Source organism: Staurois parvus, unplaced genomic scaffold (genome assembly GCF_062004578.1).
Source record: "Staurois parvus isolate SC_StPar_1 unplaced genomic scaffold, SC_StPar_1.0 ptg000501l, whole genome shotgun sequence".
Lineage (NCBI taxonomy): Eukaryota > Metazoa > Chordata > Amphibia > Anura > Ranidae > Staurois > Staurois parvus.
The window spans coordinates 186,256-201,435 of record NW_028318297.1 but is presented as its reverse complement, the minus strand read 5'-3'; the positions used below and the strand labels follow the sequence as shown (position 1 = coordinate 201,435).

The window sequence follows — 15,180 nt, the reverse complement described above, 5'->3', positions numbered from 1 at the left end:
TCAAAAATCAACAGTTAAGTGCTTATCTCTAACCACTTCCCTATATGTTGACGACTACAAAAACAAATACAACAAAAGTTGTGGTACAAGCCTGTCACAGGAGGAGCACATGTGCCTTTCATGTGTTTGTGTTGCTTGTAATTGCCAGACTTCATCTTCTCCATGCTGTGCAAGAGGCTAAGGGCCAGTTCACAGCACAAAAACGCACTCTGGATACATTCTGGATGCATTTTTGCTTACAGTTCACACGACGCTCTGTTTCAGTGCGTTTTGCTGTGTTCCAGTAAAGTTCTGTGCAGAAAAAATGCAGCATGTTCTACTTTTGTTCTGCACCAGAAAAAAACTGACTAGAACTGACTGCACTTGTGTGAACTAAGGCCCTTGAAATATGGAAAACACTGTGCATGCATTTTTGATGCAGAAAAAACCCACACAGGACTGCATCTGGAATGAACCAGCTCTAAAAAGTATAATAAACTGGTTTTCTGGGAACAGACATGAACTTTTTGTACTGTGATAGTACACTAGTAAAATGTTTATAAACTGAACAGTCGTTGGCTTATATATATACTAGCAATAAGAAGGGTTGTTTTAGAAAGTTCATACTTACCTGTGTTCACAAAATGTAGGGGTTGTCAAGAAAGTTTAAACAACTATGATGGAGAAAAAGCTTGACAAACATGCATTACTATTCTGTGACTAGCATAATGTACGCTGGTTATACTCACCTGTGGCAATGATCTATGGGCGATTCATTGACTAATCACAACTTGCAATGATCACTGTTTATGACAAACCTACAGTGGTTAACTTTTTAGGGTGTCTGAAGTACTCAATGCCACATATGAAGGCTTTCCAGAAAATCTCCTTGTAAATGGGACTTGACCCTTTGCTATTCTATTAAGAACATTGTAGATAAAAGCACCAGGAGTGTGTCACTGGGTAGCAGCAATCTTGGGATAACTTTAAGGAATAGCATATATGTCCCTGCCCTTTGTTCTAGCTGAGATATCTGTCAGCTGGCAACAGAAAACTCCATATTACTTTCTTGTTACACAGATCATGACCATAAATGCCCATAGGGATTCAAAAGTACCTTACATTACAAATAGGACACAAAAGAAAACAGTGGCACTTTAGTTTTTTTCATTGGCAGTACTTTGATAACCAATTATGTTCATGTGGTGCTCTGCTGCCTTTCCGAGAATTCTGCAACAGTAATGGCTGTGCTGGTTGTGCATACAAACAGTCCTTTTGGTGTTTAGGCACAAACTTATGTTCAGGGTACTGAGGAAATCCCAGTGATAGGGAAAGTCATTTAGCCACCAGTAGAAAAGAAAATAGTGTAGTCATCATACAAATGCTTTAAATAATTGAGGGCTACACATTATTTTAATTTCTATGCAGTTGAAATGTTCTGGAGGAAAAATGGTTTACTACATAAATTATCAAATGTTTCATGTAAATAAATAAGGTCCACTATACAGAGGGACAATAGATTTTTTCAATTTGTCTATGAACATATCAAAGTGGTATGTTATCATAGTTAAATCTGTTACTGTAAGAAATTTAAAGTGCACACTGAGATATATAATCATTTATCATGCCTAACAAATGCTAGATTTCATACCTGGGAGAAGTTTTTACTTTCTCCAGCACTTTCTAGGCTATCATTTGTGTTTTCTTCCTCTTGTTGCATTTCATATGTGTCAGGAAAGTGGGATACAGATGGTATGCGTACATCCTGATTGATGGTAAATTTCAGAAGGTCAAAGTACCACAGACGTGGTATGTAGATGTCCTCGCCAGAAGCACCAGATTTTATTGATGCCTCTACTTTCTTTAACTCTTTCTTGAATACTGTTCGTAAATTTGCAATTTTATGTTTAACAAGGTCTACAGTTGCTGAGGGACAAACCCTTTTACAAAGATCGGTTAGTTTTTCGTATGCCTCTGCTTTTTTCTGCCTATTGGAGTAATCAGAACATTTTACTTTCCACAAGCAAGGTAAAGACTTATACATTTCAATAAATTCTTTTAGAAACTCTGGGTTCATAAAAATTTCTGTTGATGTTTTCTTCTTTGCAAGGACCTACACAAAAAAGGGGAAAGAAAAATACAATTTTTATTAATGTACTGTTACACAGTTCATATTTGGAGCATTACTTTGAAAGCTAAAACCCTGAATATTGTATGTAACATGATGTTCTTCAGCACTAACTCGCTTTAGCATGCCCTTTCATTAAATGTATTATTGGCTTTTGTGGGGTAACTAAGCTGTTAAAGATAATGCAAATGTGAGGTATTAAATTTGTTCCTGCAAAGAGCTTGATAAACGGCATTAAATTAGAAGTTTCCAGCGCAAGCACCCTGTAGTACCTGCCAGTATCTGTGTTAAGCCCTAACTTTAGAACTTTACAAGTGTCAATAAGCCCAAATCATCATATACCGTCAAACATATGCTAAATTACAATATGTGAAGCTACAGCATTTGTTTTCTGTAGATTACAAAAAACTTGGTTGATCATCCTATTCACTGTCTTACCCTTCTGTATGTTTCCCCTCTGCGGCCTTAGATTGTGTAGACCAGCCATTGCCATATCCACTGAGCAGTTTCACTTCCCTTCTAAGCCATTCATTTCCTCCATTTTTCTTGTATGTGCAGCCCACATGATTGTAGGGTCACGTACGTGGGTGAATACACAGTGGTAAATGACAATTCCCTCTCCCCTTCCTCCTACATGTCCTTCTACTGTTAAAGACTATGAAGGTGGGATATAAGATGTTGATTGAAAAACGCTTCACCACCCTGTTAGTCTCAGCACACGTACACCACAGACACAGGCTGGAGGGGAGTGACACAGCTTGTGATTTGCAAACCTTCCTCCAGATATATTTACAGTGCAAACAAAGTGAAAGCTATTGTTAGTCACATCAAACTCTGCTTACACTATGTTATTACTGCAAAAAAATTAAATAAACAGCGCTGTGCAGACACAGATTCATAGTCCAGACATCCTCTGCTGCTATAAAGAATACATCAGCAGAGTGCTAGAAACTCCACCTTCAGATCTTTCCTTGAGGATGGGAAAGACCTGGGAAGCATCATGTGACTGCTAAACAGCAATGATTAAAGAAGGTACTCAGATGCTTTTTTATATTAAATACAGTTGCATAAATAAAAGGGATGATGGTAATTAAACATCGTATGTTTAGTATCACTTTAATGATTGTCAATTAAGCCCTGCCCTCCATCATACACTTGTCAGTTGCCTAAGCTTTTTCTGCTCACAGAAGTTCTTGCCATTGACAGTATTGAATAGCAAGGTATGAGAATAAGCATAGGAAGGAACACAGCTTAATCCCAAATTGGAGAAAATCTAGCTCCTAGCTGTTTGGGTCCCTGACATCCAAAGGGATTCTCAGGCATAAAAGGATCAGTTTTAAGAGTAACACAGGTACAGAAAGCAACACAATACAACTGCACTCAAGAACTACTATTACCATTGGCAGTTTATAGGCTAGAAAAACAGTGAAAACCATCAGCACAGTTAATAAAAATCCATAAATGCATGAAAATAACACTAGAAAACAAAATAATTGATGCCGACACATCAATACGTGCTTTTCACCATATTTCAATGTAGAAAGTCCTCCACGATGCAGCTCAATCCCATTAGATGGGAAGGCTAGCACAAGTTTGCCTTAAAGTGGTTGCAAATCCTTACATATACCCAGTAAAGTGACTGGCCTCAGGTTATACACCAAGATGAAACATCCTTCTACAAAAGTTGTACCTGTCCATCTGCAGCCACCTTTCCCCTACATCCATTCAAAGTGCTAAATTTACACAGGATCTCTCAGCTTTGAAGAGCTAAAGTTACATCAGTGAGGAGAGCTCTGACAGCTGATTGAAGGGAAGAGATACCACCTCCCCTCCACACAACACACAGGAACTGAGGTTGTCAATTTGCTTGAGCTCCCTACCCTGTCACCTTTTCTCTCTTGGTGTCAGGAAAACTTGTCAGAAGTGACTCATGCTGATAGCACAGGAACGAAGCAGCAGATAGAAATGATACTTAGTGCTCTGGATTGAGACAAGCACAATCTATAAAGGGACATGCTTTGTTCATATTTCATGAACAACCACTTTAACCTATCTATTTTTGGGGGCAATTGAAGCCTATATGGTCAGACAAGCATTTTGGCATGCTTTAATTATTTGAAAATAAATAACTGATGTGCCTACCAACATTATTTTTACAATGATTGTCTTTCAGAAAAAAGGCTTTTATTTGGTACAGTGAAATGTACAATTTAACCGGTTGCCGACCAGCCACAGTACATATACTGCGGCAGGGTGTCACCGCTGCGCAAAATTACGTATATATACACGTGATTTTGCATATCGGGTAGGGGGCGCGCACGACCGGGTCCTGGCCGGTCATTACCCGCCGGGTCCCGGCGATTGCCGGCAAACAGTGACACAGAGCACAGCTTCCCTGTCAGTTTCCAGCACACTGTTTCCGGAGAGCAGAGCTTAGCTTTCCAGGACAGTCTGTAACCATGAAGTACACCCCCCCGCCCACTGGTAAAGCACTCCCCTCACACAGTTAACCCTTTGATTGCCTAAAAAAGTTAACCCCTTCCTCCCCAGTGCCATTAGTACAGTGTCAGTGGGTTTTTTTGCATTGATTTTTTATGAAGGTTAGTAGAATAAGGTGAGTACATAATACAAGCACTGCACGAATTGCACTGAAAAGAAGCAACAGCCACAACGTGTCTCAGGCCATGACACCACACGTACTGAAGGCGTGTTGTGTTGTGTAGAGCGGCCAGTGCCTGAGAGCAGGAAGCAGCCGGTGGACATGCGCAGTTCTGGGAGAAGTGAGAGGCAGAATGTATGTTGCCACATTTTGCTGGCTGGTAGCTGAAAAGTAGGGAACCTTATTTGGAGAGTGAAAAACAGTTTTTAACAGCTGATAATTGCTTGTGGTTGCAATTGTTATATTTTCCTCTTTGGGATCTTTGCTAGCAGCTTTTTAAAACACCATTTCTGTTACTTTTTAACCACTTGCCCTACAGAAGATTTACCCCCTTTCCTGACCAGGTCATTTTTGCAATAGGGCACTGCGTTACTTTAACTGACAATTGCGAGGTCATGCAACGCTGTACATAAATTTAATTTATGTCCTTTTTCCCCCCAAATAGAGGTTTCTTTCAGTGGTATTTTATCACCTGTGCGTTGTTTATTTTTAGCGCTATAAACAAAAAAGACAGACAATTTTGAAAAAAAAAATATATATATTTTTTACTTTTTGTTATAAAACATATCCAGTAAAACATTTCTAAGGGTGGCGTGGCGTGGCTTGGCACACAAGCCGCATGGAGGCACACTGAAAAAGCTCTGGAAAGCCTATCACTACACAGCTCTCACAGTGGGATAAATATGGGCAGAACTACAAAGCACACACAGCACAACCGCTCTCAGCCGCTGCATCTGCGTGCCATATACCGGAGATATTTCAGATAACATAAGCCCTGAGAAGCAGCCTCACAGCAGGCAAGATGGTGATCCCTCGACATGAAGAAGACTTCAGTGAGGAGTCACTGCCTACCTCAGAAGACCTGGTAAGAGAAACCACTCAATCTGAACCACTGACATACTCAGAAATGACCCATGTAGCTGCAGACCTGAAAAGATCATTTCAAGCAGCCATAACAGATCTAAAAGAAGCTCTTCATACTTTATCAGAACAAATGGCAACACATAAGAAAGCTGGTATACAGAGAGACAGAGCCATATGTAGGCTTGAACATATCACAGAATCTCATGCCATGCATCTAACCGACATAAATCGCCACCTGGAAGATTTAGGCAATAGAGGGACAAGAAATAATATCAGAGTGAGTGAGAGGTATACTTGTGTTAAGTTAGCCTTTTCAAGGAAGGACTTTGACTTCAATCAGCTTGCGTTATCTGTATAAGTTTATTCAGAATAGACAATGCGATGTTTATCGGACCAAACAGCAAGATGCCGTGTGGTAAAGACAGGTTTAGAATCTTCTCTTTTTATACACATATTCTTGGCAAAAACTATCTATGGCTACATGTTTCAGGGAGGGTGGAAATTCCTAACTAACATTACACAATCATCTTGATCTTTTCAATTGTCAACTTATTTAACCACTTGCCGACAAGGCACAGTAGATATACTGCGGCAGGGTGGCGCCATTGCGCAAAATCAGGTTTTGCATTTTGGGTGGGGGGTGCGTGTGAGGCGTGCAACCGCCATACCCGCACTGCTGATGTCAATCACCGGGTCCTGGCCGCTGATCACCCTCCTGGAGCCCGCTGTTTACCGGCAAACACTGACAAGGAGGACAGCTGCATTGTTTTCAATTTCAGGTAAGGGGTGCGTGCGAGGCGTGCAACCACCCTACCCACACCGCCAATGTCAAACACCGGGTCCTGGCCGCTGATCACCCTGCCGGAGCCCGGTGATTACTGGCAAACACTGACAAGGAGGACAGCTGCATTGTTTTCAATGCAGCTCTCCTCCCTGTCAGTTTGAGCACACTGATCCGGATGGATGAGTACAGCCTTCCAGATCAGTGTGCTTACAGTGAAGCACACACCCCCCGCCCCCTAGTGAAACACTCCCCTCACACAGTTAACCCTTTGATTGCCTTCTAAAGTTAACCCCTTCCTCCCCAGTGTACAGTGTCAGTATTTTTTTTTGCACTGATCACTGTATTGGTGTCACTGGGGTTGTCAGTGACCCCAAGCCAGTTCCCCCCGGTGTCAGAATGTCCGCCGTAGTCCCGCCATAAGTCGCTGATCGCCGCCATTATTAGTTAAAAAAAAATAAAAATTCCAGTATCTATACTGCTATTTGAAAACGCTATAACTTTCACATAAACCAATTAATTTACATGTATTGGGATTTATTTTAGCAAAGACATGTCGCAGAATACATCAACACAACAAAGACTTTTCTGCTGCGCTAGGAAAGGACTCAGTAGACCCAATAGGAATGTTCTGGAATTTTCTGGAATATGCACTGCTTGCTGCCCTCAACAGACCAGGGTGGTCCAAATATACTGGATGCAAATGGAGAAACAAAGAAAGGGTGCACCGACCTAGTGCATTATCGTTTCAAATATTTATTGAAGAAACAAAGCAAGTATCATACTCACAATAGACATAAAAACACAGGCATGTCAGACTGAACAAGATGTATGATCCAAACAACATCTGAGTCCACACGATGGAACCCTGGATGTCCAACTGGCTAACGCATTTCGAGGACACAATCTCTTTCTCAGAGCCAACACTATAGGAGTCTGCACTTCTCTTTATACAAGTTAGTAAATGATATCAAAAGGGCCGTATCAAAACCACCCGAAGGCGGAGCCTGACATCACATGACCCATTGGCATCCAATTCGAACATTGGAAAAAAATAAATAAATATTATTTAATTTATTTTTTTTTCCCTCAATGTTCGAATTGGATGCCAATGGGTCATGTGATGTCAGGCTCCGCCTTTGGATGTTTTTGATACGGCCCTTTTGGGCAATTTTTATTCAAGCGTGCCACTATTTAGACATTTGTACAATCTTGGAACTGGCGCATGTGGCAAAGTGTGACCTAATGTGTGCCCACCATTAGAAGTGGGTGGATGCAGAGCAGTATATTCCAATGCTGGGCATACCACACACTTTTTCTTGCAGATATTTTGTCTGCAAAAGATAATGCCTCGGTTTACAATTTTTTTTTCACAATACTAGTATATATCAGTGCTGATTTTTAAATGCAATTGCCATCTTTTTTTTTTTTCACTATAGCTCACAACATTAGCTGTCAGTTTCCCGGAGCTAAAGAATACTTTGTATATTTTAAGAAACTGAAAGGAAACATTGTATCTTTTAACTTGGGGAAATAAACTAAAAGAAATGTTCTCTCTTTCAGCTGGAGGGGGAAAGTGACTGATGAATTTCTGTACTGTATAGTGAAGGAAAAAAAAAAATTGGCACCTGACAGCTGAGTGAACTGCCTGCAATTAAAGTTTTTTTTTTTTTTAAATTACCAGCAACTCTTTTACATTCAGCTGTCAGTGGGGAACCCTGCTGACAGTTGAAACATTAACACATGATTGTCACTACTAAAATACCAAGAAAAAACTAAGAAAAAAAAAAAAAAGAAAAAAACTGACAAAGAAAAAACTGGTCACCTACCCAGGTCTATAACTGGCTTTTTAAACAGTGAACATGGAAGGCGTCACAAAGTAAAAAATAGGACTATCCAGTTCAACTTGCCAGCCTACCCCAGTCTAATAATGGCTATTGTTGGCAAGGAACATGGATAAGTATAACTTGTCAAAAGAGGGGGATAAGAAAGCCAGGTCAAACTGCCAGCCAGTTAGCCAACTATCAAAAACCAAAATTAACCTGTCTAAGAACATGCGTTTAAAAACAGGGGTTTAGTTAGCACACATTTGCAAATACATACGTAAGCCACAGAGCCCCTGAGTCACGGCACCCTGAGTATCTGTGGTCCTAACTCTATAAATCTTGAGAGTCCTCACAATGGAGGCACATGCATTTAAATGGATAGAAACAAGGGCAAGTGAACCTGAGGGAGCCCACCCCTCATTACGGTCATGGGAGCGCACCTGACACCCAGCATGTAGCACAACGGCAGCCAGGGTGTCCAATGCACCCACTGAACCTCCAAAATTAACATACAAAGAAAAAACTGGTCACCTACCCAGGTCTATAACTGGCTTTTTAAACAGTGAACATGGAAGGAGTCACAGAGTACAAAATAGGACTATCCAGTTCAAATTATTCCCCTCTTTTGATAAGTTATACTTATCCATGTTCCTTGCCAACAATAGCCATTATTAGACTGGGGTAGGCTGGCAAGTTGAACTGGATAGTCCTATTTTTTACTTTGTGACGCCTTCCATGTTCACTGTTTAAAAAGTCAGTTATAGACCTGGGTAGGTGACCAGTCTTTTCTTTGTATGTTAATTTTGGAGGTTCAGTGGGTGCATTGGACACCCTGGCTGCCGTTGTACAAATGTGTGCTAACTAAACCCGTTTTTAAACGCATGTTCTTAGACAGGTAATTTGGTTTTTGATAGTTGGCTAACTGGCTGGCAGTTTGAACTGGCTTTCTTATCCCCCTCTTTTGATAAGTTATACTTATCCATGTTCCTTGCCAACAATAGCCATTATTAGACTGGGGTAGGCTGGCTAGTTGAACTGGATAGTCCTATTTTTTACTACTAAAATACCGCATGAGTTAATAATATAACTCATGAGGTATTTTAGTAGCGTTTACTGTTTTTCTGAACTTCAGAATGGATTAATTGGTTTTCAATGCATTCCTATGGGAAACAGTGTTTAGGTTTACAAATTTTTCACTATATGAAATGTCCTGCAAAACGAATTAAATTCGTAAACCGAGGTACTTGTACATCACTGGACTTTGAATGGTTATGCCAGGATGATGCCCACAGCTGCAGGCATCATCCAGGTATCGTTTTTGTCAGCCGGCGATCGGCTTTCATGTAAAAGCAATCCTAGTGGCTAATTAGCTGCAGGATTGCTTTTACAAGCAGCGGAAGATGATGCCCCCCTCCCCCACTGCCTTCCACGGCCTTCTCGGGCAGTCCCGTGCCATCGGGGCAACCTGAAAATGCAGCCAGTGTTTCTGCTAGCTGACCATAGAGCTGGTTGGAGACCAGAATGGTGCCATTCCCTGTGATAGCATTAAAAGTGCTAAAAAAAAAAAAATGAAGGGGACAGAGTGAAAATCAAAAAAATCTAAATAACTTTAAAAAAAAGTACCCTCGCCCCCCGCGCATCTGCATTTGTGAGCATTGACCCTGTGCCAGCATGGAAACAGCAGTTGCACCATGCATGTGAGGTATCGCCACGAATGTCAGATCAAGGGCAGTAATTCTAACACTAGACCTCCTTTGTAAATCTAAAATGGTAACTTGTAAAGGCTTTTAAAACATTGCCTATGGATATTAACCACTTCCTGTCCGGACACTTTTACCCCCTTCCTGTCCAGGGCAATTTTCAGCTTTCAGCGCTATCACACCTTGAATGACAATTGCGCGGTCATGCAATACTGTACCCATATGAATTTTTTTTAGACAGATAAAGCTTTATTTTGGTGGTATTTATTCACCGCTGGGATTTTAATTTTTTTTGCTATGTAAATGAAAAAGTCCAAAAATTTTTTTAAAAAAAGTGTTTCTTATAAAATATTGCAAATAATCTTTCATCATAAATCTTGGCTAAAATGTATTTCGTTATATTTTTAGTAAAAAAAAAAAAGCCAAATTAGTTTATAACCCAAAATTACAATTTTTTTAAATTTTTTTTACATTTTTATTTTATTTTTTATATTATCATTTGTTTTTTTTTTTTTACATACTGTCACCCTAGCAGTACAGTGTCACCATGGTGACACTGTACTACTTGTGGAGGGTGATGAAGATTTTTTTTTCTCTTACAGCGATTGCTTTTACACCCATATAGGATGTAAAAGCAATCATTTCTCTTTCTCTCTGTCTGCATTCTTGCAGCCATTGAGAAATACTGAGTGAGCTGTGATTGGTCACACCTTGTCACATGGTACAAGGCTGTTGTGAATAGCCTTGTACTATGTGACCTCTGTGATCATTCACAGATTTCACAAGTAATAAGCAATGATGTCAGAAGTGACATTTTGCTTACTACTTTGCATGTGATCACTGATTGGCCAATCAGTGATCACATGATCGGAACCTCGTACAGAGGTCCCGTCCGACTATCGGTGTTTCACTGTGTCCGGAGGACTCAGCGGGCACTGGATCGCGGTGCTGCGCACTCCTAGGGAGTGCGTACAGCTAGAAATGGCGGGTGCCGTTTATAAACGGCAACTTGCCCCTGGAGTGCCACCGCCCTGCCGTTTATAAACAGCAGGCGGACGGCAAGTGGTTAAAAACGTATGCAGTTTTTCAACAATGGGACTTTGCGGGGGCTTCTTGCCGATAGCTTGGCTTCACATAGGCATCTTCTATCTGTTACAGTACTTACAGGCAACTTTAGACCTTCTTTGATCCCCCTGGAGCTGATCATTGGCCGAGTCTTAGCCATTTTGGTTATTCTTTGATTCATTCGCAAGGTAGTCTTCCATTTTCTTCTTTCTGGTTTTGGTTGCTATTTTAAAGCATTTGAGATAATTTTAGCTGATAATCCTATCAGTTTCTGACTTCTTTATATGTTTTCCCCTCTCCAATCAACTTTTTAATCAGAATCCGCTGTTCTGAAAAATGTCTGGAATTACCCATTTTACTCAGAGATGCGCTGCATCTTGGAGGACGTTATAGTTTACAGGCTAGCACAAGTTTGCCTTAAAGTGGTTGTAAAACCTTACATATCTCCAGTTTAGTGACTGGCATCAGGTTATACACCGAGATGAAATATCCTTATACAAATGTTGTACCTGTCCATCTGCAGCCACCTTTTCCCTACATCCATTCAAGTTGCTGAATTTACACAGGATATCTCAGCTCTTAAGAGCTAAAGTTACATCTGTGAGGGGAGCTCTGGGAGAGAGAGTTGAGGCTATCAACTAGAGATCCCTTCACTGTGACCATTTTTCTCTAGGTGTCAGGAAAACTTGAAAAAAATGATTCATGTAGATAGCAGAAGAATGAAGCAGCAGACAGAAATTATACTCAGTGCTCTTAATTGCATCAATTACACACTATAGAGGGATATGCTTTGTTCATATTTCAGGTCTGAGGTTTACAACCACTATGAGGGACATGGAATTCAGTTATCCTGAGACAACTGGGACTTCCACAAGCAAACCAACTGAGGGGTGGGAAACAGTAACACTAAGGGCCACCGCACATGTTATAATTTTACCATAAATTCTTTGTATAATCAATTTTAAACTTACCAAACTATGTAATATGAGGACCTACCTAATCTATCCAATTAATATGTAATCCAAAAAGACAGGCATTACATAGTTAATGGTAGATCTCACTCACGGTACAATCAGATGAGTGATAAGCCAAAGAGGCCCACATAACAAAAAAGTAAAACTTAGAGCAGCCTATAGCTCAGACCTGTGTGAAGGACCTTACCCTGAAGCTGGCATCAGATGAAGAACATCCATCGGGCAAAACTCAGAGAACAAATGAACAGAGAACCAGATGACAGCTATGCATATCTGGGAAGCCGTTGCATGATGTTGTCCAAGCAGCACTAACAGACTCAGTAGAATGTGCTGTCTGAGCCATTAGGAAATGGTAGAGCAAAAAACTTGCTATCTGTTACTGGCACCATAAACATACCAAGAAGACAGTCCGTCTTTCTAATGGAAGCAGTGGGCGAGAGGTAAACTTGCAAAGTACAAACCACATATAGGCAAATAAGGGAAATTTACTTTGGCTATACTGAAACTTGACAGAGATATGAAAGAACAAGGTCCTGGCTGAAGTTAAATACTGAAAGGAAAAATGCTACAGGCCTCATTATTACTTTGTCCTTATGTAGGCCAAACAGGGTCTTTACAGGACAAAGCTGCCAGTTCCGACACATACCTTTCAGAGGTGATGGAAATATGGAATGCAAAGAACAAGACTGAAAGGTAGGGATTTGCTCCTTGATTGTACTCAAGGCTAAATGCTAATTGTGGCCTGAATGCTGAAACGTGGACCAACAGAATATTGCCTGAGGTTAAAGTCTCTTTCCTTGTACTAAGCGAAGTAAGCCTTCCATGTGCAACAGTAGACCCTACAGAAATAGACTTCCTAGCTTTAACAGCATGAGAATGACAGTGTGGTAAACTGGTCCTCGGGACATGAGCTCTGGCTGAACTAAAGAATTCACTGGATGTCTGTCAAAAGTATGAAGAGGTTGGAGTACCACATTCACTTAGAAAAGTTCAGAACTACAAAGATCATTAGAATGCCCTCCATCTTGATCCTGCAAAGTAAACGAGGAAGGAGCTTCAGAGGAGGAACGGTGTCGCCAGAGCATCCACTGCTTCCGTCTTCCTTCAGATTTCTGCATCTGGACACAAAACTCTTCAGTTTGTTTTTAAACCTGGAGGCCAGGAAGTCCACATCTGGTATACCACCTGTGAGACAGGTCCTGAAACACATCCAGCTGTAGGGACCATTCCATCAGGTCCAGGAGCTGAATAAGGAGGTAGCCAATTGTCCACACCTGAAACGTGAAAGGAGGACAAGGTAGGAATGTGGCATTCTATCCATGCTACCTCTTTTGATGCCTATATTTGATGCTTCCCTGGTGCATGTACTACAAAGCTGTGGTGTTGTCCAACTAAAACCTGATCGGAAGACCCTCCAGTCATGGACTCCGGTGTTGCAAGGTCAGCAAAATTGCGCGAAGCTCCACAATGTTGGTTGAGACTTGAGAAATCTTCTTGAGATTTTTAGGTGTAGTCGGTGCTCCTGCCTGTTCCCACAGACATGGTGGAGTCCCTTAATTCTCCACTGACAGCTGATGAACTTTTGGCAGTGGTCAAGACATTGGTCAACACAAGGAACCAGGGCCTGATGGGTTCTCTAGTGCATCTAGGCAATTGCTCTTCTCCTATTTCAATGGTTTGTGGATGCCTTCAGTTCTTTACTGCAAAACCTTCCCCCAGACTTCTTATGGGCACATATTTCTAGATCACCAAGGAAGAAATGACCTTTCCATATGTGCCAACTATGGCCCAATATCGCTTCTGAAAATCTTTACAAAGATCTTGTCGCCTCGACTCACACTTCTCATTCAATCCAATATTCATCCAGTTCAAGAAAGGTCTGTACCTTTGAGGGAGGTTAATAATACCCTTACGAGTCCTTAATGCCATACACCTGGCACACACCCACAGAATTCTACTTTGCTTGCTATCCACTGATGCTGAGAAGGCATTTGATTAAGTGGAAACTCTCTGTCCCCGTCTTGTGTGGCAAAGTTATGCAGAGTGTTCCTTTTTCACTGGGCGATTGCTCATATTACATATCTGGGCACCAGATTTACCCCTTCCATAGATAAGATCTTTGAGGCCAATTTCCTGTCCTTACTACACTCAATTTAAGGGCTATTAACCACTTGCCTAGCAGGCACTTATACCCCCTTCTTTACCAGGCCAATTTTCAGCTTTCAGCACTGTTGCACTTTGCTTGACAATTGCACGGTTATGCAAGATTGTACTCATGAAATTTTTATCATTTTTTTCTCACAAATAGAGCTTTCTTTTGGTGGTATTTACTCGTCGCTGGGAGTTTTGCACTATAAACAAAAAAGTGCAAACAATTTGAAGAAAAAAAAAAAGTTTGTTTCTATTATAAAATTTTGCAAACAGGCAATTTTTCTCCTTCACTGTTGTGTGTTGATGAGGCAGCACTGATGGGCACTGATAGGCAGCACTAATGAGGTGGCACGGATAGGCGGCACTGATGATGGGTACTGATAGGCGGCACTGATGATGGGTACTGATAGACAGCACTGATAGGTGGCACTGACTGGCGGCACTGCTAGGTATTGACAGGAGGCACTGTTAGGCATTGACTGGCGCAACCGCTGGGCACTGACTGGTGGCACTGACTGACAGCACTGCTGGACTGCACTGGTGGGCACAGGTAGGTGGCACTTCTGGGCACTGCTGGGTGGCACTGGTGGGCACAGGTGGTTGCACTGCTGGACACAGGTGGGTGCACTGCTGAGCACAAGTGGGCGGAACTAGTGGGTGGCACTGCTGGGCACCGATCATCAGGGCACTGATCATCAGTGCCAATCCCTGCTCTTACAACTGCCGGTTCTTGGCAGTACTTTCCTCACGATCGGACAGCGTGAGGAAAGTACAGCCGAGAACCAGCAATTGCATTTCCCTGTGATCAGCGTGTCATTGGACACGGCTCATCACGTGGTAAAAGGCAGCTGTGATTGGCCTTTTACCACATCTTGTGATCAGCTGTGTCCGTAGGACACAACGATTATGTAGATCACCGGGTGCGCTCCCCCGGGGGCATGCAGGAGAGCGTGTTCTGGGAGGACGTCAATGGCGCCCTCCCAGAACTGGCCGGCCACAGCGTAGCCGTCATTCGGCTATCTGCGGTCGGCAACTGGTTAAACCAAAAAACAA

General features: G+C 41.7%; 1 protein-coding gene across 3 annotated transcripts in view; it reads right to left on the bottom strand.

The window, feature by feature from the left end:
- LOC149452032 (uncharacterized) overlaps positions 1-15,180 on the bottom strand; it is a 206,678-nt gene that overhangs the window by 17,289 nt on the left and 174,209 nt on the right. For all 3 annotated transcript variants that reach the window (XM_089689859.1, XM_089689857.1, XM_089689858.1), the window contains one exon: positions 1,631-2,092. In XM_089689859.1, the coding sequence (XP_089545985.1) occupies positions 1,631-2,092 (462 nt within the window). The remainder of the gene's footprint in view (positions 1-1,630; positions 2,093-15,180) is intronic.